The sequence below is a fragment of the Myzus persicae genome, unplaced genomic scaffold, assembly GCF_001856785.1.
Source record: "Myzus persicae strain clone G006 unplaced genomic scaffold, MPER_G0061.0, whole genome shotgun sequence".
Lineage (NCBI taxonomy): Eukaryota > Metazoa > Arthropoda > Insecta > Hemiptera > Aphididae > Myzus > Myzus persicae.
The window spans coordinates 76,895-98,173 of record NW_019103345.1 but is presented as its reverse complement, the minus strand read 5'-3'; the positions used below and the strand labels follow the sequence as shown (position 1 = coordinate 98,173).

Below are 21,279 nucleotides of genomic sequence, written 5' to 3'. Positions count from 1 at the left end.
TTACACCAATTACACAATGCTATTTAAACTAAGCATTCTACAAATTCCCAACAGTGTAAGTTTGGTACAAACCAGCTTTTAACAAAATGTTAACCTTTATTTATTCGGTGTTGATTGATATTTCAAGTTCTAAGACAATGTGCCAAATGTCTATTTGGCCTAGTTTTCGAGTTCTCTCAAAATCATTAGCTTATTAGTCATAACTATATTATTTACCCTAATATTTACTCTTTTTATTTTTATTTCGATACTTATGGAAAGTAAACATTGAATTCTGGTTTACAACAATAATAAAAAAATATGGAGTGAGTCACCAAGCATTCTAAATTCTAATCCCTTTTAAGACTTAAATAATTCATTTTTTACGCTTCATACATATTGCAGATCTTATTGTAACATTATACAACAAATTTTCGATTTAGTAAAACAAAAAAAATAGTAAATTTACTAAAATTCTGATTTTCAGAATATTCAATTATAAGTTTGAAGTACATAAATTATAAATGCACCAATTTTTCAAAGATTGTACTGTGTCAAATGTCCATTCAAAGTTCTTATTAGACTTTGTGCCGGAAAAAGATTGTATTTATTGGTTTTACAATGGTGAGTTTTAAATTTATTTTTATTTTTAAGTCCACGTTTTGGAGTTGTAAAAATACTTCGACTTTCAATTTTGAGAGTGCGATTTGTTATGTAGCAAATATGATCAGTTAGGTGTTTCGGATGGTCAAGTAAAATATTATCTTTAAAATAATCGTGGGAATTTTTACTCAAAACAGATTTTGACAAAATCGTTTATTTTTGTTAATGTAATCCAATAATAAATGATTTTAGAGACATGAATTTCTTAAAATAATTTTAAAATGTTGGGTATTTTTGAGAGTATCATTTAGTACAGGGTTTTCCAACTCACAGATCTCGAAGCCTTTTTTTGGTCCTTCCTAGAAAATTTATATTAAAAAATTCGCTTTAAAATCGAGAAAGTCGGTCTTATCGCCACCTAATAATAATGACTGTGGGTTTTCCTGAACGGCGTGAATACTATTCACAATCGCGAACATTCTCTATTTCTCTAGATAAAATTAAATATAAATAATAATATCTAGTTATATTGTTTTATATAATTGTTGAGCTGTAATAGTAATACTTAAAGCTAATAAAAAAAATATATATATATTATCATTTATTTTTATTTTGGCTGCTCCTTATGTTTTTAATTTTTTATAAAAGTGGAAATTAGCCATCCAACTATAGAAGGCTGGACCACCCTGATCTAGTACCTGCATTACGAAAGTATAAAATGGGGAAAAGGTTTGCATGCTTGATAAATCGCCCTGCAGTATAAAACACTTATATAAAAAACTAGTTTTTAAATATGATTCGAAGAAAAATAACTTTTGTAAAGGAATGTGAGCTTTATCTATGTAATTGTCAAAAGATTTCTTATTTTACAAAAATATGCACATTTTTGTTGATAAAAATAGTGTAAAATATTTACCTGTTTCTACACATTTAAAAAAAAAATTTAATGGAATGTGTTATGTATTATGTTATCACTTAATGTATACATTTCTTACAAAATACAGATAATATTTTCTTATTCTGATAAATTTAAAAATAAATTACAATTTTTAAAGTCATAATAATTCACAAACATTCAACCGTTGACAGGTTTGATTGATTGATTAGATTGCCTAATTTTACTTCTCATTCAAGACTTGGGATGGGCAATTTCCGGGAATCATACAGAAATTGCGGGAGCGAATTAGTTGACGTATTTTAAGGCCATTATGCATTTCATTGAAAAGTAGATTAGGTTAGGTATTTTGATTGATTTCTATTTAAAAAAGCACTTATAATGGCTATACTGCTTTAAAACATAAAAAAAACAAAAAAATCAGTTGCAATTGGATTATTGGAATATTGTATTGTTTAGTATATGTATACTTGTATCGTCGAAATCGATGCTGTATTTGTAGAATCGATGGGCCATTGATATTCTCTGATTTTTATTGCATTAATACAAAATAGGCGGGGGAGGGAAATATTATCCGCTTTGGATAATGGTGTCGAGTACTACTACTACAGTGTCTGTTTGAATTCAATATATATCATAATTGCATATGAAAAACGATTCTTCACGAAAAAACTTTACTATGTATATTTTTCGATATATTTATATTGCTATTGGTGTAATTTATTTTGACATCATTTAGTTATACCGCAGGTAGAATTCATTTTTGTAGAGAACTTTGCATTAGAAATTGTCGTGTAATTGTATACAGATTGGAAGCGGTGATTTTCTGTTTTAATTTAACACAAGCAGAATATTGGAATTTAGACGTTTTTTCATCCCAACCTACCGATTGATGTAGTGAAGCTATATGAATTCCAAAAACGGATATGAATTTGTGTAGTCTACTTGAGATCGACTTTCCCGGATTTTTAATTTGTTGATGTTTACTTCTCCAAAATTGAAATATACAAAATCACTTTTTGAGCACGATTTTTTTTTTGGATTTATATGTGGATAAAATTAAATATGTAGGAAAGTAAATCTTAAGTAGACTTGACGACAAATTCAAATTTTTTTTTGAATTCTTTTCGCTTCACTAAATCAATTGATACGTTTAAATTAGAACATGTCTAAATTCCTGTGTTCCTCGTGTTTTAGACAAAGAGATAATTTATATTTCCAATCCCCTTCTTCAATAGTTCCTAATCCCCTCGACAAACATTTTTGAATTACAGCAAAAGAACTAAAATTCTACACGAGTACATGGCTACATACATATATTATGTATCTTTAATATCTTTAAATTGCTATAAAAATAACTTATGAGGAAATTTATATTAAAAAATGAACATTTTTTAATCAATATTTATAGAAAAATTTCTAAAAACAAATATCGAAAATGTGAAATGTCTACAAATAGGTCGAAAAAAGTAAAAATCAAACCAAGTAGAGAAATAGTTTATACGTAAGTATTGACCGAAAATGTTCCCAAATTTTTCTATATTTTTTCAATTACTGGATTGTTCACTTTTGATCGTCCGCAGTAGGTATTGACTACATTCACTTTCCTAGCTAAAAATATGCTGATGTTCAAAACCTAAGTATTTTTTACACTATAAAAAGTGTTCTCAGACAAAAAAATACACACATAATTATTGTACGTGTTAAATTAACAGTTGAATACAATTTATGAAATAAATCAACCTTGTTTTATTAATATTTAAAAAAATCTCGCTGTTTTTTTGAAAAAAAACGAGAGGTACCTGCAAAACGATTATACAAATTATAAACTTTCAAATAATGCAATACGAACTTATAGTAACGAATTATATTTATTGGGTGTATCGAAATCGTGATAAAAATTTCGGGACCCATGTAATCTCATAACATATCTTAGTAATACTAATAGTTAATACATAAAATATAATGGGTAATATCATTGGCGTGCGCAAGATTTTGTTCCGGGTGCTTTAACCGGCCCTACAGAATCAGCTGGGAATCAGTCCACTTATTTCCTTCATTATGGACTATGGTTATAACATTTAAGAAGTATTGCAAATAAAAAGTGCATCTAGTGAACGTCGGATTTCTAGTATAAAACTTTTCTATTTTTAGACTTCTCGTATTTATAAAATAGTATTATAAATTTCCATTTAAATAACATTGAATATTATTTATATTTGAATTTAATTTTAAACTTAATATTTGTAAAATATTCGTTCTGTTTCTACCTTTCAAATAAATATCCACCATCCCACTAGGCATTAAATCCAAAATAAATTGTCGTGTCCAGCTAAAGCAACATTCACTGCACTCCTGGACAAGCTTATGGGTAATATGTACTCAAAACCAATGCAATTCTAATACTTTGAATAACTGTACAAAAAATATGCATATATACAATATACACAATATTGTGTGTGCGTGTGTCATTATAATGTGGTATGACTTTATATTGTGTTTTGTATAGCAAAACGATTACAAAAAGGATTAAATAGAATAAGATAACCGTAACCCGGACGAAGGTCAACATTTAGAGCAGTTTGTGTTTTAGTTCTACATAAATTTACAATTAGATTAAATATAAATAAATGTAAACAACATGTAATTATTTATACAAGCGTCATTTAGTGATAAACGGAAAAGATAATAATAATTTGTAGGTAATACATAAGGAAATATTAAATTTTATGTTTGTCATCTCATCTTACATATTTCTGTTTCTTTTGTTTGATCGTTAGATGACTATGCTTGATTAGTCTTCAAAGGGTTAAATGGTATTGTAGTCATAAAATTGTTAACAAATTTAATTTTTATTCATAGGTGTACCACATTTGTTTTGTTGCGTTTTAAATTATATTTATTTGTTTTTATTAAAGTCGGGCTTCTAGAATAAATTAAATAAACAACAATGTGTATAGAAAAACAATTAGGTAAATGTATATGTGTATGATGTAGTATAATATGCATTGTCTTGACATGAAATAAAATGATACCTACATGTTTCTTTTTTTATATTTCCTCGTTCTATTAATTTAATTATTTTTTATATTGGTTAAATTTATCTTTGTATAATGTTCAAGGTCTTAATTGGGTTAATCTACTGATTGACTTCTAATTTGTACAGCTGTAATTTTTTTTAACCAAAATTATTTAATTATGTAGCTTTTATGTATTGGTTTATTAAGTAGGTAATGAATCAGATAATTAATAGTGTTAGAAAAGGAATTGAAGGTAACTACTTATTGGTCCACCAATTTCATCCAATATTTATTATTTTCTTATGTATATATTTAAAATTGTTTAATTATGGATCATAGATTTTTTCATTTGATTTACTACCTAATTTAATTTTGTACCGGTATACTTTTCGAAAAACTGTCTTTGAATCAGTAAAATCTTGTATGTAGCACCTATTGAAGACTGAACAGACTATATAGGAAACAGAAATTTCATGATAATATTGTTGAAACGCTTCAATTTATCGAATTATGATATGTACCTGCTAACTGCAGTTACTTATCAACATTTTTTGTAATTTTGTAGTTAAATATGGAAAAATTGTTTTACAATTTTTTAGTTATTATACTTTTAACAATTCATGGTTTATTTTAATGTTATGTAGTTTTGACTATGATATAATAACTTTGAAAATGTATTATATTTTATTTAATAACATTTTTAATTTAAACTTCTAAGTCGTGACACATGAAGTAATGAATAGCAAATACAAGCTCATTCATTTGTTATATTCCATGTAAAATTGATAAAATCCATGTTTATAGTCTAAGAAAAGTATTCTTGATGTAGAGAGTAGTAAACTGTATTGATATAATGATATATATATTTTAATTTAAACTAAGTCATTAACCTAGTAAATTTAAGTGATATTTTATTTTCACACATTTTTTTCTATCAATTAATAGTTGATGACATTGTTCCCAATGCCACTTTTGTTAAATAATGAATATAATCTAAATTCGCTATGTAGGTATATTTATTTATTTTATTATTTTTATTGGTCAAGGTGAACACCAACTTTCACTAATCCAACCACGTACCATTGCCGTTTGTTCATCTTGTTCAGTATCATTACTGTCTGTGCGATGTTATAACTTATAATATCATCCAAATATAAGAAAGAAATATGTAGTGATTTATGATTACTTAAAATCATTAATTTTTTCTTTATTATGTTGTATTGTGTAGACAGTAGAAATAACAGTCGCGGGATGAGATCCAAATCGTTACAAGATTTGCCTGAAGCCAGTACAAGTGCAGCTGCGCCTACACGTAAAAGACGTATGCCGAGATTTTCCTTACGCCGACTTTTGTATTCAAATACATTTTTGGCAAGACATTTGGGAAGTTCACAAAATGGCAAACGCCGTACTATAATTACCGGTATGTTTGTAAAATGGTCTGTTGATTCAATTGACTCTATGATAATCACCATTTAAGATATTCAATTTAGTTTTATGACCAAATAAGATATTTTGTCATTCAGAAAATTATTACTAATTTTTAACTATAGTAGTTATTATTGAAATAATAGCTCAATGTTTTCTTTAAATATTATTTATGCAGTTTGATTCTATAATCTTTATAAATTTATACTTTGTATTTGGTTGCATTATGTCATCTTATTATTTTATTATATTTTACATGTTTATGGTTATGTCACAAATTAATAGTACCTATCAATTAACAACTCATAAACTGGTTATTATTTTTTTCTCTTTTCTCAAGTATAATTATTTTGATGGTTAAGGTTGTTAATTATGTATGTTGTACGATAGCTAATACTGAATATAATTTTATCCTACTTATCATTAATCGAAGTGAACTTAGAAATAATATATTACTTGATCATTGTCGTAAAATAAAATATAACCTTTCAAATTTACAACCTTTGGCAAAATAGAAATTTTAATATTAGAGTATGTTATGTATTCAAAGTTTTAGATGAAAATACAATTTGTTGTGTTTTTTATATATTTTTTAATTGTATGATATAATAATTTTTAAATTTTATTTATTTTTAAAATTAGCATATTGTAATAACCAACTAGAGAACCTAGATAGTAATTTCATCTAAATTTTAAACCAAAGTCTAAAATGTTTTAAATTTCAAAATTGTTTGTTAAACAAAACTAATGTACTAATATAACTATAACCAAAATAATTTTTGGAAAACAATTACAGCCACATTTTTAACATTATAATTAACTTTTGTTGCATAGATTTATTATAATCCACGGATTCAATAAATATAGCTACCATGTGCCCTGTTATCTAAAAAAAAATTATGAATAAGTTTTGTAGGTATCACAAAAATCTCAATTCATCTCTATTTGTTGAATTATTTTGTATCTCATTTTTAAATGTTTATCTTATTAAATTGAATTGAAAAATTCCCAATACTACCATAATTATTTTTGATGTATTATTATTATATATGTACTTATTTTGCCATAAATGATGTCATGTAAATTGTGATTTTATTATTTATCCTTTTTTTTTGATAAATTATTATACTCGTATATTGTAAAATAAATCTGATAAGTTATTTATTTTAGGTGGTCCTAGTGTAGCAGATGTAACCGATTTTGAAAAAGCTCCTTTGGGGTTTGGACAAAACTACAATGATCCTAAAAAGGTTACTCCAGTATGTAATACCAAAGTAAGTGATTATAGTTAGGTTCATTATTTATTTTTACTAGAAAAAATTTAGTTTATTTGAAAAACATTTGTGTTATGCTTCTATACTAAATTATTGAAATAAGGTACCTAACCTAACCTATCTTATATTTCTATTGTCTATCCATGCGTCATATTTTTAATTGCTTTATGTAGAAACACAATTGTTGATTTATTAAAGTATAATTTGATGATTTTTTCAGCAATACTCCTAGATGTTTTATTATTATGTACGGCTTGACATGAAAATATTAAATTAATTAAATGTTCTAGTATCCATTTGTATTTTTTCTATATTTTAAATAGCAACTTGTTGTATCATCAAGTGTTTATGAGTACTTACAGTTATAGTCTTATTATTGTAATTCATTAGGTAGTATGCCATTAGTGATGTTATTTTTATTTTTTCAAATGTATAAATCATGTTTTCTAACCAGCATGATTGTAGTTGATTTCTTCTTTTCTTGCAATGGTTTTTGACTTTTTAAATGAATAAACTTTTTGATCCCTTGCTATTTACAATTAATGCAGTGTATCTTTTGATATATTTCTCAATTTTAACAATACTTAGAAGTTCTTTGAAAAAAGTAATTAATTAGAGTTAATGAAATAAAATCAGGGAAATAAATTTTGTAACTAAAATATATTATGGGAACAAGGAATTATAAAATATATGATTTAAGAGTTTTTTTATAATTTGTTTTTTAAAGTGAATTTCTGGTAGTTGATTATTAAGGATGGAAAACCTTGAATAATCAAGGCCCTTATATCATCGTAGTTTATTTTCTTTATATTCAATTTTTTTTTCAATAACAAGTCTACATCAATAGTTCTGAAGTTTCCGATTGGCTGTTATTAAAATATTATAGCGCATAAACAGAGATAGGGACTTTATAAATTTGCATATTTTTTTGTAGTACAAATATTTGATTATTATCTGACCACACACATTAATTTCTGAATGTCTAGAATTAAAATGTTGTATTTATCCAAATGTTGTTATTTGTCCACATTTAATTTTTTTTAACTTGAAATTCTTAATTTTGTAGTTTTAGTTGTCATTTAAATTGTTTTTAAATATTTTACATGACGTGTATTTTTGCAGAAAAAAAATAGGAGATATTATGTTTACCACAAAAAGCCAACCATACACAATTATCTGCACTATGCAATTTTGTTAATTGTATTTTAAACCTTTGTTATTATATATGATACATTAGCAATAATAAATTGATTACGTCATAAACTACGTTTAAATTTATTTTTTTGTGCCCCTATTATAGTTTTATACTTAAATATTTAATTGCATATTTGTATGAATGCACAGTTGATATGCTTCAATGATTTTATGCAAATAAGGTTACAAACTCTGTGCAAAAACTGTTACCCATTGCTTATATATATTATAAATATTTTTTGAACAAAAAAATGTATAATTTACCTATCTGCCTGGTTATCCCCAAAGAAATACTATTGTTTTTGCATTTATAACTATTATCTTTTAAATTTATATACAATTTTATGTTTCCAGATTGGTGTTCCAGTTGATGGTCTATTAGAGTGTCCATTATGTCTAGCCAAATTTGATGAAAATTATTTTGCCAAATTGTCAACTTGTAATCATCGTTCCTGTTTTGACTGTTTTCAACAATATTTACGTATAGAAATATGTGAATCGCGTGTAAACATCACCTGTCCAGAGTGTACTGAGGCTATGCATCCAAATGGTATATTTTAAATTTTTTAAATGTTTATAGTTTAATACATTTTTTTTTATGTTTAATATATTTCTATGAAGATATACAAAGTGTGCTCAATAATCTAGCCCTTTATGAAAAATATGAAGACTTTATGGTACGGAGGGTGTTAGCAGTTGATCCTGATACTAGATATTGCCCTTCACCTGACTGCAGGTAAATTGTTTTACATTTTAAGGTTATCATCATTAAATAGCTTATACCCTTGATATTTTATCACTCTAATTAATGCTAAATATTCATCTAAAACGTGATAAACATATTATCTCAAAAATATCTTTAATTTCTGTCATAGCAGTATTAACAATTTTAACATTTTACTATAACATTATACACTTAAAAGCAGCTGATAAATATTGTTGTAACTGTTGTATTAGAAATATATTAATTTATAAATAGAGTGGAAAACATTTTTGACACAAATCCACTTTAAATTCTGTATTCAACAGTACAATGTGGTTTTTACATGGGATATGCAATATGCTACTTGATCTTTCATAAGAAACCATTCAAACTATTATTGTTAGTATTGACACATTTATGAAGGTTTTTAAAGTACTGCCATTACAATAATACTTAAAACTGTTGATTTAAATAAAAAAAAAAGAAAGAATTACAGCTATACTTGTAAAATTGGTTTGACTGTTCGCCAATTTGTTAATACCATTTAATGGCTGATATTAGCTATAGCCTATAACCTAAATTATAACATAAGTTCTATCATTAATTATTTGTAATGTGTATAACAATAAGTAAACTTGGAAATGTTAAATAATAATCCACAATTAATTATTCAAATTTCCAGAAAAATGAAATATAATAATAATATATGTATATTTAATGATTATTAAATATTGTTTATTTATAGAATTATTTTACTAAATTTTGTTATAAAATAACATAACTTGATAATAACTTAATGTAACCTATACAACTACCTTATTTGCTTCATTAAGTTTATTTTGTTTTTTAAAAAACTATCTTTTTAACCAATTTGGAAATAGACTAATAAATAATACATATTTAGGTAGTATATCAGTAACAAATAATGATAAAGGTGTATTGTTTTAGTTATGCTGTTATAGCGGCAGGTTGTGCCAGTTGTCCAAAAATAAAATGTGAACGTCCTGGTTGCGATTCATACTTTTGTTACCATTGTAAAGCTGCATGGCATCCTAATCAAACATGTGATTCCGCTAGAGCAAAACGATCATCTAATATGAGAACCTCATCTTTAACATTTAGTACAGATTCACAGTCACGTATGAAATGTTAATAATATTTTTATTTTATCCATGTGATAGTAACATAAAATATAATTTTAGGTGAAGACATTAAGCCATGTCCTCGTTGCCAGGTTTTAATTGTAAAAATGGACGATGGATCATGCAATCATATGACATGTGCAGTTTGTGGAGCAGAATTTTGTTGGCTATGTATGAAAGTAGTTAGCGATTTACATTATCTTAGGTAATACCATTTTTTTTTTATATTCATTTGGGTTAGTATTGCAATTTTAAATTATTTATATATAAACTTTAATTCTAGTCCTTCAGGTTGTACTTTTTGGGGCAAAAAACCCTGGTCCAGAAAGAAAAAGCTTTTATGGCAATTAGGTACATTGGTTGGAGCTCCAGCTGGTATTGGTCTAATCGCAGGAATTGCAATACCTGCAATAATTATTGGTAATTAAAACTTATTGATCTAATAATGAATGAATTGATTAGATATTCTTTGTGTATTGTTTTTTATTTATATTAAAAGGTGTACCTGTTTGGACTGGACGAAAAATGTATACTCGTTATAGACATTCAAGTCGATTAAAACGAAATTTTGCAATTGCTGGTGGGGTATTAGCTGCGGTGAGTATTAACTTCATACTAATTTTATTACTTAATACTTAAATACATTATGCCATTATGGTTCAACTAAAAAATATATTATGACAGTAATATAGGTAAATGAGTAATATTAAAAAAAAATTTTTTTTCACTTTTTTTGAACTAATTGATCTAATCTCTTAGTTAAATTAATTATTATAATAATAACTAGCTATAGAGTTAAGGGTTCATAATTATTTTAATGTATTTTTTAATGGTTTAATTAAATATTTTAGACTTGAGATTGTTTTACTTTAATTTGTCCGAGGGAATTTTATATTATCTTACAATTATAAAAGGTGATCACTAAATTTGTATAATTGAATTAAAATATACTTTTTGGCCATTCTTAGTAGGTACTTCTGTTGGTATTACACAAACATAATTTGAATATTTATTATTCTTAATTTTCACTTTTTCACTGGATGTAGGTGTATACTTTTATCGTATTTAATAATTAAACTGGAAGGTACTCACAAATCAATTATTAATTTCAATTTTATAATCAATAATGTTTATTATTACTATAGTAAGTAAAATCACATAATACGAGTAGTATGGACAGCACCGTTACATTAATTTAGGCAACATAATTTTAACATGTCAAAATGTAAAGAATCAGTAAAAACTGGTTTTAAAAAGAAAAATATAACATGTTTATACATTTGTTTTGAGCTATAGGATCTAATATTAAATTAATTACTTTGCATACCGTGTTAAGGTTATGCTAACAATTAAGGCTTTTAGGCTTTTTAAACTTGAGTACATGAGATGAAATTAATAAAATTAATATGATGATTTAGCTTTAACAATATTTTTCTAATATTAATATATTTTGTAAATTCTTAACATTTAAAAAAAATTACCTTAACCTCAAGTGTCATCTGAATTTGCAGAACTAATATAAAAAGTAAAAGTGAAATAAAACCCTTATGATTAACAAGTATATTTTTTCTATATATTATATAGTGTGAAAGCTCTAAAGTAATATCATTACTTGAGAAAAGAGAAATACATTATAAACAAAGATAAAATTGAATAAATACTATGCTGAAATTTCAGTTAAATGTCTGTTGAAGATTTCCTCAGCTTGTAGATCGGTCAACAGGTCTAGTAATCTTTGTTCAGTTTCTTCATTGCCTAAAGCAACGTCCACTGAACCTATACACAAAAGTACTGCCAATAACTTTGATTCCTTCATGTCTTCGTCCAAGTCATATCGGCTGTATTCAAGTTGTCCTTCTATATCAACTCCCAATTTACTTGCATGCGTTGTTAAAGCTTCCCAGTAGATGTCTACCAACTCATTTGAATGGTTTCGTCTGGTTTCCGTTGACAAACTACTTACAAGCAAAAGTGCGACATCGTTGGTTGGTCTACTATAGGATATCATTTGCCAGTCTAGTATTACACATTGGTCCTGTTCTCCAAACATTAAATTGTTACACCAAAAGTCCGTGTGCGTCATCAACCCCATCGGTTCTTTGGGTATCATTAGCGATCCGATTATTTGTTTAGTAACACGACATAGAGATCTAAGTGTATTGATTAACGTGTCGTATTGTGGCCCTTTAGATCGTAGGAAAACGTGCAATTGTGGCATTCCCCGTTCAACGAGTGCTTGGTAAGATAGTGTTGCACGAGATGTTTGGAATAGGAACGGCCAACGTTCGGTGAGCGGCCCGTGCTTGAGTTTCAAAGCAAGAGACGTTGCGTGGATTCGAGCTATAGAACCGAGAGCGAGTTTGGCCTCTTTGTATGTCAGTCCAGTAGAGAAGTTGGCTGCTGTATATCCGCGTTTGGATAAGTTTTCCAATACTAACATCGACTCATCCTTACCACTGGCACTCATACCAGCAAAGTAACATTTGGCAACTGGCATGTCACCAATCGCAGAACGATTGTGTTTTGTTAGCACATCTTCTTCGAGATTTCTTAACTCAAATAATACCTGTAACCAAATTTGAATTATTAGAAATAAAAATAATTTAACATTTATAAGACAGTATAATAAAATAATATGTGCTATTAGTCAGGAGATCGTTTTTTTTTAAAAAATTATTCTGCGTTTTAAAAATAATTGATATGCTTAAAAAATAGAAAAACTTTTATACTCCTTATTCTAGTAAATTGATATCTGATTGGAATATTGAAGCATTTTGAAAAAGTTAGTTTTATCTGGAGGAAGGTTTTTTTATTTTGACAGTTGTATTCTATACCTCTTTACAAAGTGTAGTATAATTTAAAAGGTATAGTGTAACAAATAATAATATTTTCATGGTTTCATTTTGCTGAGAAGTATATCTATATAATTGTAATTTAAAAAAATCAACTTATGATGAATAAAAGTGGGTTAATTTTATTGCGATGAACATTATATGTTTATTCTACTGACATAATGGTAATCTCTATTGTTTAATGGTTTTTTTAATATTAGCATATTATAAAAAGTATGTATAGATATATTATCACGACACCCATTGTTTTAATTATTCTTTTTTTCATGTTTATTTAAAGTGATAGATACCAACTAACTTTTTTGTTGTTTTTGACCGCAAGCGTTATAATTAATTACGTGACATAATAACAGACGTGTCTGACGTGTGTGCGGTGGGATGGTCCACGTTTATGATACCTCAGGGTCGCTTGTGGTTAGACAGCAGCAAATAACAATACGCATACATCTCTCCATGCACACGCTATTTCCTTGACTGGAATTCGTTCAAAGCATCCGCGGGAGCCATAACCGCATCAACGTAGCCTAGCTATTTTTTATTTATTTTTTAATGTTTGAAACGAGTGGTCAAGGTCTACTGCACGACGGGCGTTATGTAGCCATGGCAATTACCGTGGTTTGCACGGATTGAAATCGAAGACTATAATATAGTGTTGTGTGTATTCCACCCAATTTCGGATGTCAATCTTGCTAGGGGTTGGATGAGCTAAAATTAATTCCTAGAACATCCGATCATGGCTTCTATCTTATGAATTCGACGATGTCGTGTGCAGTTCGCTCGCGGTGTGTACGGTACAACTGTGCAAGAGGTGATGGATGTGCAGACGTGCTTATGGGGTGACGTGTGGGGTGGGGCAAGGTCAGTGTAATGTTTATGTGAATACGGGGGAGGGGTAGAAGGAGGACCCACCGTGTTGTAAAAGTGAACTTCTCTGTAGTCGAACTGGGCCTCGAGCACGAACGCTCTGGAGTAGGGCTCTTGCGGCAGGCTCTTGATGACCACGTCGAGGGAGTCGGTGCCCGGAACGCCGTCCACTGCGTACACAATGTGCACGGCCACTATAGAGCTGAGCACGTTGTGCGGGTCGGACACCGCGGGCGTGGCGATGGTCCGGTCACAGATCACCGTGACCGCATCCCGCGGCCGGCCGATCAGCCGACTGATGACGCCGGACAACCAGTCCGGGTCGGCGGGCAGCGGCTGCCGCTGATGCTCGTCGTCGTCATCGGCGGCGGCTGACGCGGCTGCTGACGACATGGCCGAGGATCGCTGACGATGCCTCGGGGGCGGATGGACAGCGCTCGACGTCTGACCGTGCGGCGGCGGCAGTGCGTATTACGCGTATGACACGACAACACTGGCCTCGACCGCGCGCGCATTTATGGAGGCGGCGGCGGCGCGACAGCGTGCGCGCGCGTGTGTAAGCCTGTGAGAGTCGTCGACCTGCATCCCCTGGGCCCCCTCACCGCCACCGTAGCCACCCTTAACCGCCCCTCGCACGAGTATCGGCAGCCGCCGACTGAGCCCCCTCCCCGCACTGGAAACAACGGGAAAACGTCGGCAGATCGCGATCTCTCCCCGCCGTTGCACTGGTAGTATACGATCTCCCTTCTGCAGTGCGCAGTCTCCCTCCCGTCATCTTACGCTCGCTCCCACCGTCTCGCTTCGCGCGTCCCCCGGCGTGCCCGACTGCCGCCGTGGGTGTGTGCAAGAATGTACGTCATCCGTGCGACCCATCAATACCGCAGAGCCGAGTCAGCGTGCCGTGACGTAATTGTGGGATGATGTAGAGAGATGCGAGTACGCAAAACAAATAACGAGAATTGAAAAAACCGATAATAATTTTTATTAATTTACATAATTTAGTTAAGTAGTTATTTTATAGTTTGAACACTCGTACTATTTAGTCGGTGAATTCTATTTTGGAGTTTGTAGCCAAAGATATAGCTTATAGCTTATAGCTTCTCTATAGCCGAGATACCCGAAGTATTATCTCAAGAATAAAAACATTTATTTTTTTTTAAGGTTCAAATAAATCAACATACATTTTTTATTTTTTGTTATAGAAATATCTGTTTGATAATTGTTAACTTTACAATATGTTATATACATGATACGTGGAACATATACCTATTTAATATTTTGAAACTTTGATAGAAATATTTGTTATGTTAGTTTATAACAATTAACTCCGCTCCGCCTTATAGTAAAATTGTATTTTACTAAATCACCGCTCATGAATCTATATAATTTCTCGTAGTTTTTTTTATGCGACCGTCAATTTCACGCCCCATGGTTGACAGTTTCATTGTATTATTGTTGCATTCTCGTTCTCCTAGTACCTAAATACAACAAAAGGCACGTATATTGTTCACCATTGCGAAAGCGATTACAAAAAATAAATCTAAAAACTTATTTATTTTGATTGCATTTTATAGCAGTCCATCATTATACTACAATCATATCATTATACTATGCATTTAGAATGTTTTTTTTGCAACATCCTTTTTGATCCAATTGGTAAATTACACGTATCGCTTTATATTGATACAAACTATCTATTTATTTGGATTCTGAGCGGAATAATGAATGTTATTGATTTTACAGTGATACTTGTGAGTGTTTTTTTTAACTTTTTGTGTATACTGTATACAGGATAAGTAGTCGAAATAATGCTAAGATTTTGGTGCTAAAGTGAATCTAGTTTGTGCTTTTGAAAGATTAAGATGAAAAATTTCGAGAAGTCTTCAAAAGCGTCGGGTAAAACAAAAAAAAAAAAATAAGGAAAAATGAGAATAATTTTTTATGCAAAACCAGTTTTTGACTAAATCTATATTGTTTTTGTGTATCTCAGGAAAAAAATAAAATTAGGTACATGGTTTTTTTCACCGAATGTTTAATTTAGGTGCGCCATGACATTGCTGAAATATATTAAATTCAAATCTAATACATCCATTGCAGTAACCCATACACGACACCTAAAGTACAGAAGAATCGTTCCCATTTGCCCACCATTTTTATTTTACTTATTTTATTTATAAGATTATACATGGATGAAAAAATGCATATTTTGTGTATATTTAAGGGTGTTTTCCAATTTTCCGCAATCCTATGAAATTTGAATGTTATAGTTTCAGTTGATACCTTAGCTATAATACTTTTCCATTAATCTTCCGCCTGATTCAGGGGGGGTTGATTAATATGGTATATTGTATCAACAAATTTGACTTTGTGGCAAAAATTCTCACGCCTCATTGATTTGTTGAATTTTTAGAATTTTTAGTGTCTGAAAGTTGAAAACTTTTTTCAGATATAATCAAACGTCGAATTTTCATTTTTCTTAAACTAGTATTAGAAAGATACGTTTGATGAATAACAAAAATTGTGCATTAGTGTATGTTTGAGAAAATCGCTGTCACAGCCTCCGACGGCTCTGCTGAATGCAACTCTCGCACGCGCACATTCATGTCAATACATTGTGAAAAATGAAATATTTTCATGTTTGCATAACTATAAAAACTACTTAAAGCGGTAGTAAATTAAACGTAATTCATGAAATCCGATTGTAATTTCTAAAAAATGGTTGAATTTGTAAGGTTCTAGACCAGGGATTCCCAACCTTTTTTCCTAACGGCGCACTTGATCATTTTAAAAATTTTCACGGTACACAAATGAATAATAATGAATATACATAATGTCATATTGATATGTAACTAATTGTTTTTATTTAATATTTTAATGATACAAATTTAATGTGATATTGGAGACTGGTATTTTTTATTTAATTCCTCTATTCGAGGTAAAACAGTTGAAACAGTAAGACTCAAACAGGTTCAACATTTTTCGAACGATTTCTTCTACTTGTTTTTATATTGTTCAGAGCAGAAAATGCCTTTTCACAAAGATATGATATGGAAAATGGTAATTGAGATTGAAATGGTTTTCTGAGAAATGGCTGGATATTTTGAAGCTAAATTTAACCAAAAGGAATTTTTGTCATTTTTCTGACTATTAAATAATAATCGAATAGTAGAACATATCAATGAATTCATTGTCTAGGATCTAGACTATGCTCTTTAGGAATTACTTTTTTGATTTAAAATCAGATGTGCTCAAAATAAATAAATAAATACAAATGTAATGGAATTATTTCATGGGATTTTTGAAAAAAGATCTTAATTTTAAAGTTCTTTAAAATTGAAAATTGAATATAAACATTCTAAAAGGCTATTTTGTCAAAGAATTTATACATATTATATTAAATCGAACATTCAAAAGTATGAATTTTACTACCGCGTATTGGTGTAGAAGTATGAAACGCGTGTTTCGATCCTATTTAATTTACAAAACCCGGCTATTCTACGGTGCGTGAGTTTTTCCTGTAAGACTTGTTTTTGTACTAAAAACTAAAAACGCACCGGCCCCGTCGCCCTTGTAACAAAAATATTGTAAAAGGCCTGAGTGTTTTGATAGATGCTCCTAATGTATATTTCTTAAAATTAATGATTTCTTTTAAACGAAAAATACGGAGGAATGGTATTGATTTGTTTAAAAGTAAGAACAACAAAAACGATTTAGTTTGTATATAAAGAACCTTATTTAAAATTAAGATTCATTTGTGTTAAAAAGTATTATGGAAACTATCGGAAAATTGTTTATTTCCTATATTTTTATTGCATATAAATTCTAGCTTAATAATAAGTTATGTTGAATATGAATATTTTCGGGTCTAATAAAATTTACCTTCCTTCAAGACATTTATATTTTAACTTTATGTGAAAGCTGATTTAATTATTTATTTATTTTCTACCTTATGCTATTTTTGCTGAAATTAATAAGTTTACCTTTGCAATCTGTATATTATATTTATTAATCAAAATTTTAGTGTTACAAGGTTCTGACCTATATTATTAAACAATCATAGTTTATTCCATTTATTGGATCTATTGTACTTTAAATTATAAACCATACCGGGCTTATAAAAACTGATAAATGACCTTTCTATAAAAGTATTTTAAGTATCAATTTTATACCTCTACCTTTAAATTCAATTAAAAACATTTTAAATAATATTTATAAGTTTTTATTTAAAATTATTCTAATAATTATTATTAATTAACTAATATATTACAATATTTAAAAATAGTATGAAGTATATTAAATCATTGACATACAAAGTAGGAACTCCGTATACATTTTAATTTAAAGGTGTTTCTCGGTTTATTTGGGGCTTACGTAATACTTTCATACAATTTAAATTGACCCAGGATGTTTTTTAAGTACGAGGTTATAGGATGAAGTACCATGTAATATTACAAATGAAGCCCAGCACACATGTAAAATTAGTCAATATGCATAAAATATTAGCATTTGTTTTTCTTTTAAATATACAATTGTTAAAATTTTAGTTGTCTAGGATAGTTCTTAACAAATTAAAAATACATTTTTTTAGCTTTTAAAAATTATCTTAATTTCATTTTATAAAAATATAATTGCTTTTTTATATCTTATAGTTGATTGCTGCACCAGTTATGGCCAGTTTAGCTGTTGGAATTGGCGTTCCAATATTATTATTCTATGTTTACGGTGTAGTTCCAGTATCTCTGTGTCGCTCAGGTGGCTGTGGAGTTACTACATCCTCAAATGGAGTACATTTTGATTTTGATGAAGAGCACAGTGCTCCTAAAACAGTTAATATTGATTACTTCACAACTCCTGGTAAATCAAAACTTAATATTTATCTATTTTAAACAATTGTTCAAATACCCGTCTTATTTTTTTTATAGATGGTGATACTGTTAGTCACGGTGCTGAAATTGGTAATCCTTCCATTGGAGAACCATCATTCTGGAATGATTGGGATGGTGATACTGCATTGGGAAGAGATGCTGATCGAGAATCTGCAAGTACTGTTGCATTAGCTGGCAGTTTATTAGCTCAAAAGTAATTATCTATTTCAAAAATCAATTAAATACACAATTTTTACCAAAGTTTCAAACATACATTCAAAATTAAAATAATATATGAATTGAAACATTTAATAAACACAAATTAAGGATGGGTTGAATTAAAGCTTACAAGAACTCAAACTAGAAGAAATTTTTAAAATATAATAATAGCAAAACAGTGCTTACACTTAACAAATTTTTTTAAACTCATCTGGTGTCAGACCTGAACATTTTAAACTTGATTATGTTACAATTTTCACACATTTCAAACTGATTGAATTTCTTAAAGCTGAAAGTGTTTATGGGTTTGAAGGGTTTCTAGAACATATCCCTAATTCACTAAACTCATTTAATTATGTTTCACAAGAGTTGACAATAGTGAGACGGCGTCGATGCGTTCTGGCCATAAAACGTCGGCTGATGTGAGTGACGAGACACAATCACAATCACAACAGCCTCTCAATTTGTCTCTAAGTTCATTAGAAGAGTTGACTGCTGGCCTGATGCGACGGGTATTGGGAAATAGTGATGAAACTGATACTCCAGCAACATCAATTAGATCACGTGCCACTACTGAAGTGCGTTTTGGCAATACAGTCAGCATTATTTCTCCTCCAGTGATGGACTCTCAACAAAATTTTTTACCTCTCAGGTAAATATCTCTACCATATATTTGATGTTCTCTAGTTAATTACATTTTCTTAATTTTTTCTAGAGGGTTTGTTAGAAATTTGCTGTGTAGAGCATCAAGTGAACTGCCAGCTAGCTCATGATGATACATTTGTATTATGTTTTTAATGTACCTATGAAATTATACCATTTACAGGGCTTTATATTTTGCTCTCACTTAAACTGGTCTTTCTATCTTTAGTTTGATATTTTCATTAATGTTTTGTTTTCATGTGTTTACTACTATATTTGTATAATTAAATAATTATTATAATTTATTTATCATAAATATATATACATAATTTTTCCTTTAAAGCGACTGTGATCACTGGGGTTTTATTACTATATTTGTTTGTTTTTTTTTTTTTTTATCGTTACATACAATTAGTAGATTATTACTACAACAAATGTTAACAATATAGAATTTATTAATTGTATGAAGAGAAAAAATAAAATAGAAAAAATTACATTTTTCTGTAATCTAATTTATTTGTTTAAGATTTTAAATATTGCATTACAGCTATTAAAATAATTCTAGAACTCAAAATATTGATAATTGTGTTATTTAATTATTCTCTTGTCCCTTATTTGTGTTACAAAAATAATGTTTAAGTTATAAGTAACTTATAATAGTTGTAAAGGGATAAGAAAAAACCTCATTCCTAAATACCTAACAAATATTGTTTTGTGTATTTAGTTAAAGAAATACAACAGTCAATATTTTCAATAAACTGCCAAAAATAAACTGTGCTTGGGTATTTAATTTATTGTATTCCTACTATTCAAATATTAATATGAACTACTCACTATTCTGTTCCCTTAAGTTAAGCCATTGAGAGTCTAAATACAATTGAAGTAAATCTACAAAACTACGGATTTGAAATTTTCATGTTAAATGTGTAAAATGTCCAACCAAAAGAAAATTCTCCACAATATAAAATAAATTCACTTCTCAAAAATCTTACCATATTGACCTACTGTATTTTACCTTACGCGAGCAGTTATCTCTATTTATTATTAAAGTTTAATGGTAAGTGGTGACTGTATATATAGTACTAAATATAACGAGAGTTAATAATCTATTAGTATTTGTTTAGTTAAATGAAAACTGTCAATGTATTTTTATTGGCATATCTTACATGCAAATAGTTGGTTAGGTACTGTAACTAAGGTCCTACTAATTAAAATTGTAAGACTAAAACATACATGGGTAGTAGGTTTAGTTGTGTTACGAATGATACAAAACAATATCTTCCTAATAACTGAAATCTGGATTTATTTTAATTATTAAAATTTATGTGTTTTATACGATATTAGCCAAAATACGTACAAATATTTATTAGTTATATTTGGATAACATTTTCTGATATTTTTTGTATGCTATTTAATATTTCATCAATTTGGTATATAAATGTAAAACATTAATTATATTCTTTTTTTCTGTTATATTCTAATCGTTGTCATGTTCTAACAGAGTTTCATCAAAAATAAATTAATAAAATGTGCAACATATTTTAATGTATTTATAATTTTTTAGAATATTTAAAATGCTGTTGAAATGTTGAGTACATG

General features: G+C 29.0%; 2 protein-coding genes across 2 annotated transcripts in view; one reads left to right on the top strand and one right to left on the bottom strand.

Moving 5' to 3' along the window:
• LOC111034332 (E3 ubiquitin-protein ligase RNF19A-like) overlaps window positions 1–20,192 on the top strand; it is a 28,541-nt gene extending 8,349 nt beyond the window's left edge. Inside the window, exons 2-13 of the mRNA XM_022315494.1 lie at window positions 5,726–5,920; window positions 7,096–7,199; window positions 8,748–8,943; window positions 9,015–9,129; window positions 10,045–10,235; window positions 10,299–10,443; window positions 10,522–10,658; window positions 10,738–10,835; window positions 18,604–18,808; window positions 18,877–19,033; window positions 19,406–19,690; window positions 19,754–20,192. Of these exons, the coding sequence (XP_022171186.1) occupies window positions 5,726–5,920; window positions 7,096–7,199; window positions 8,748–8,943; window positions 9,015–9,129; window positions 10,045–10,235; window positions 10,299–10,443; window positions 10,522–10,658; window positions 10,738–10,835; window positions 18,604–18,808; window positions 18,877–19,033; window positions 19,406–19,690; window positions 19,754–19,811 (1,886 nt within the window). The 3' untranslated portion in view covers window positions 19,812–20,192. The remainder of the gene's footprint in view (window positions 1–5,725; window positions 5,921–7,095; window positions 7,200–8,747; window positions 8,944–9,014; window positions 9,130–10,044; window positions 10,236–10,298; window positions 10,444–10,521; window positions 10,659–10,737; window positions 10,836–18,603; window positions 18,809–18,876; window positions 19,034–19,405; window positions 19,691–19,753) is intronic.
• Window positions 11,351–15,181, bottom strand: LOC111034333. Its single transcript, XM_022315495.1, has 2 exons — window positions 14,000–15,181; window positions 11,351–12,804 (listed from the first exon to the last, which is right to left on the bottom strand). Exons 1-2 carry the CDS (start codon window positions 14,345–14,347, stop codon window positions 11,899–11,901), a joined length of 1,254 nt encoding a protein of 417 aa, XP_022171187.1. The 5' UTR covers window positions 14,348–15,181; the 3' UTR covers window positions 11,351–11,898.
• Window positions 20,193–21,279: the final 1,087 nt, after the last annotated feature.

Excerpts from the sequence above, each read along its gene's own strand:
- LOC111034333 (XM_022315495.1), bottom strand. The coding sequence starts at position 14,347 with ATGTCGTCAGCAGCCGCGTCAGCCGCCGCCGATGACGACGACGAGCAT. Across the intron at positions 12,805-13,999 it reads AAGTTCACTTTTACAACACG|GTATTATTTGAGTTAAGAAA; the intron begins GTGGGTCCTCCT and ends ATTTGGTTACAG.